The 4,341-nt window shown below is 62.4% G+C and overlaps 1 protein-coding gene across 1 annotated transcript in view; it reads left to right on the top strand.

Annotated features, from left to right (window-relative positions):
* LOC102041124 (cytoplasmic phosphatidylinositol transfer protein 1-like) overlaps positions 1-4,341 on the top strand; it is a 6,018-nt gene that overhangs the window by 774 nt on the left and 903 nt on the right. The window contains exons 2-7 of the mRNA XM_014308733.1: positions 1,286-1,434; positions 3,079-3,167; positions 3,325-3,332; positions 3,812-3,883; positions 3,969-4,064; positions 4,161-4,325. Of these exons, the coding sequence (XP_014164208.1) occupies positions 1,286-1,434; positions 3,079-3,167; positions 3,325-3,332; positions 3,812-3,883; positions 3,969-4,064; positions 4,161-4,325 (579 nt within the window). The remainder of the gene's footprint in view (positions 1-1,285; positions 1,435-3,078; positions 3,168-3,324; positions 3,333-3,811; positions 3,884-3,968; positions 4,065-4,160; positions 4,326-4,341) is intronic.

The raw sequence follows: 4,341 nt of genomic DNA, 5'->3' as shown, positions 1-4,341 counted from the left end.
GAGGAGGGGAGCGGGGCGAGCGGGCACGGACACGCCGAGGGAGGGTGGGGGCTGCGGGGCTCACACCCAGGGGATCGGTTCCTGCCCTGGGAGGGACACGGTGACCCCTGTGCTGTCCCCTCGTGGCACGGCTGGTGGCAGGGATGGGATGGGCTCGGGGTGTGCCGTGCCAGGGCCGAGCCGTGCTTCGGGCTGTGGGTGCGGGGACAGCCCGTCCCTGGGCACGGCGCCCCACGGCAGCACCGGGCACAGCAGGACCAGGGCATGGGCCAGCAGGCGGGCTTGGATGCCCGTGGCACGGCAGGGACCATAAACTCCACCCCTGCTCCGGCAGGGAGCCTGAATGCCGTCAGCAAACAGAACTGGCAGCATCCCTGGGCAAAGGTCTCTCCCTGGTGCCTGCTTTTTGGGGAGTGGTGCCCACCCTGGGCAGTGCTATCCCTCCTTGGAGGCACCTGGGGAAGGTTTTAGTTCAGGCAAAGTGGGGTGGGAAAATCCTGCTGGCGATTGTGGTGGTGGATGGGATCTTCAGCAGAACAGCCCAACCCTTACTGCACAGCTGCATCCCCAAACACACATGTACACCCTCCTGGTTATGTACCTGACACACACACATCCAGGTATGTCATATAAATAATAATCTATATCAAATATCATACAGACATTTCTCCCTGGATCCCATCACCAAACACACATCTACACCCTCATGGCTCTGTACCTGACACAGACACATCCAGATGTATCATATATGATATCATAATATCATACAGACATTTCTCCCTGGATCCCATCACCAAACACACATCTACACCCTCATGGCTCTGTACCTGACACAGACACATCCAGATGTATCATATATGATATCATAATATCATACAGACATTTCTCCCTGGATCCCATCACCAAACACACATCTACACCCTCATGGCTCTGTACCTGACACAGACACATCCAGGTACATCATATAGATAATAATCTAGATCAAATATCATGCAGACATTTCTCCCTGGCTCCCAGGTAGCTTGCCGAGCAGAAAACCTCCAGGAATTCTGCAAGGCACTGGGAGAGCACAGGGAGAGCAGGATCCAGCCCCTGCCTGGGAGCTGGGACAGCTCAGGGACACGGGAGGTCACACAGGGTGCCCCAGGAGCCCCCTGCCTGCTGCACGGCTCAGGCTCTGCCAGCCCTTGCTCCGTGCCTCAGTTTCCCCTCTGGGCGGCGTGGCTCAGCCCCCAGGCGGTGTCACCGGGGCCGGGGGCACTGAGGGCGGGCTCTGTGCTGGCAGTACCGCGTGGGGCAGCTCTACACCATCAGCAAGCACAGCCACCAGGAGAGCGAGAAGGGCGAGGGCGTGGAGGTGGTGAAGAATGAGCCCCACGAGGACCCCGTGCACGGCCCCGGGCAGTTCACTGAGAAGCGAGTCCACCTCTCCAGGTGAGCCTGGGCTGGGTGCTGGGGGGCATGGGCAGGCAGCATCCTCCAAAATTCCTGGGGAACCTCCTTCCTGGGTCCTGGACACGCTGCTGAGTGGCTGATTCCCAGGGTTACCCCCGTTATTTCCCAGGCTCCCTCCATCATTTCCAGGGGTGCCCTCATCTCCTGGGGTGCAGTGATCTTGGGGGGCTGCACTGATCTTGGGGGGCTGCACCCATCTCCTGGGGTGCACTGATCTTGGGGGGCTGCACTGATCTTGGGGTGCAGGGGCTGAACTGATCTTGGGGGGCTGCATCCATCTCCTGGGGTGCAGTGATCTTGGGGGGCTGCACCCATCTCCCAGGCCCCCACCCATCTTCAAGGGCTGTGTGTGTGTCTCCCAGTGGGGTCCCCAAGTCCTGGGGTGCACCCATCTTTGGGGTGTGCATCCAATTTTGGGAGCTGCCCTTATCTCTCAGGGTGTACCCACCTCCTGGGGTGCTCTGATCTTGGGGGGCTGCACCCATCCCCTGGGGTGCACTTGTCTTCAGGGGCTGCACCCATCCTTGGGAGCTTTGGGTGCACCCATCCTAGGGGTTCACCCCTCTCTGGGGCGCTGCCCTCTTCTCATGGGGTGCACCCACCCCAGCCCATGTGCCCCCCTCCCTGGTGGGCCCCCACCTCTGGGTGCTGCTGGGTGCCTGATGGGGGCCCTGGCAGTGCCCTGGCCCCGGGGGTGTCACCGTGGCCCCAGCAGCACTGTCCCCATGTCCCCTCGGCTGCCTGCGGGCACGGGCTGCTCCCCACCAGGAGCTGCTGCTGTGACACGGGTTATTTTTAGCTGCAGCACTCACGATTCCCCTCTCGCCTGAAATTTATTTATAACGCCTGAAAATCAATCAAAACCCACCTCCCAAGTCCTCGGGGAGCCCGATCCTGCCGGGGGGATGGGGGGGACAGGAGCACCCGGGGGGCTCAGCCCTGGGGAGGTGGAGGGGTCCTGGGGAATGGTGAGGGTCCAGGTTGAAGGGTGGGTGTTTCTTGGGGAGGGGGTCAGGCTGTCTGGGGAGGAGGTGGGGAACCTGAGGGGCACTGGGGTGGAGATGAGGAGTTGGCACAGATCTCTGGGGGGTCCTGGTGTACAGATGAAGGTGCTGGGGAGGTGGCAAGTGTCTCAGTGGGGGACACTGGGGAGGGTCCTGGGGAGGTAACAGGGGTCCCTGAGGGTAATGTGAGGGGCAGGTGATGATCCAGGGGTGTAAAGGGTCCTGAGGAGGTAACAGGGCTCCTTGGGATTGTTCTGAGGTGCAGGTGAGGGTCCTTGGAGGCATCCTGGAGTGGAGGTGAGGGTGAATGGTGAGCAGCTGGGGCAGGGGTGAGTGTCCTGGGGAGGTGATGGGGTCCCTGGGGGTGTCCTGAGGTGCACATGACAGTGGAATATAGATGGGGAGGTGGCAGTGGCTCCTGGGAGAGGTGCTGGGGTGCAGATGAGGGTCCTGAGGTGCAGGTGAGGGTCCCTGGGCTGGAGGTGAGGGTGCCAGGTAGCAGGTGGGGTTCCTGGGGTGGGAATGGCGGTCCCAGAGGCAGGCTGTGCTTGGCAGTGCAGGGCTGGGTGGCACCAGCCCATGTCCTGTCCTGAGGGGTCCCCTGACACGGTGCCCACAGCAAACTGCCGAGCTGGGCACGGGCAGTGACCCCCCGCATCTTCTACATCACCGAGAAGGCCTGGAACTACTACCCCTACACCATCACAGGTGAGCCTGGGCAGGGCCACGGGCACCCCGGGCACCCTGTCCCTGCCCACTGGGGGGGCTGCAGGAGCTGCCCCCGGTCTCACTGCTCCCTCTCTCCCCTGTGACATCACCCGGTGATGCCCCCCTGTGATGCCAATGTGCCATGGTGTCCCTGCAGAGTACACGGTAAGGGGCTGCCATGGCATGACCTGTGCCCTCCCCCAGCAGGTGGCTGGGGAGGGGGCGCTGGGGGGGCATTTTTGGGGGTGGGTGTCCTTTGGGACAGGTATCCTTTAGGGGTAGGTTCTCTCAGGGTGGGTGTCACCATGGGGGTGGCCCTTGGGTGGGTGTCCTTAGGGCTGGGCATCCCTCAGGGTGGGTGTCCCTGGGGGCTCAGATTTCCTTGGGGGTGGGAATCCCCTGGAGAGGGTGTCCTTGTGGCTGGGTGTTCCTTGAGGATGAGCATCCTTGGAGGCGGGCGTCCCTCAGGGCTGGGTGCCCTTTGGATGGATGGGTGTCCCTCAGAACCAGTGTCCCTGGGCTGCACATCTTTTGGGGATGGGCATCCTTGGCTGTGGGGTGTCCCTCGGGGTGGGTGTCACCATGGGGGTGGGCATCCCTGGGAGTGGTGTCCCTCGGGCACAGCTGACAGCCGCTCCCTGCAGTGCTCCTTCCTGCCCAAGTTCTCCATCTACATCGAGACCAAGTACGAGGACAACTGCGGGGACAGCGAGAATGTGAGTGAGCAGCGCAGCTGAGAACTGGCAAACTCATCACCTCGTGATTGTGGTCCGTGTCACTCACCCTCCCTCCCCTCCCCAGATCTTCCACAGTGACAAAATCCTTGGCGATCACGAGGTCTCTTTCCTGGACATCGCCTTCGATGAGATCCCTGAGCGCTACTACCGCAGCCTGGAGGTACCAGGGCTGGGGGCCAGGGAGCTCCCTGGAGCCCCCCCCCTGCCTCCTGTCCCGAGGGGGGACTCATGACCCTGATGTTCCCCATCCCCCCAGGACCCCCGTTTCTTCAGCTCGGCCAAGACGGGCCGGGGGCCGCTGCGGGAGGGCTGGCGCCAGCACACCAAGCCCATCATGTGCTCCTACAAACTGGTGAGCGTCAAGTTCGAGGTGTGGGGGCTGCAGACGCGCGTGGAGCAGTTCGTGCACAAGGTGAGGGGGGCCCAAGGGGGGCTGG

This window comes from Geospiza fortis, unplaced genomic scaffold (genome assembly GCF_000277835.1).
Source record: "Geospiza fortis unplaced genomic scaffold, GeoFor_1.0 scaffold114, whole genome shotgun sequence".
Lineage (NCBI taxonomy): Eukaryota > Metazoa > Chordata > Aves > Passeriformes > Thraupidae > Geospiza > Geospiza fortis.
Note: the sequence above shows the minus strand (reverse complement) of the source record. Positions and strands in the feature narration are given on the sequence as shown.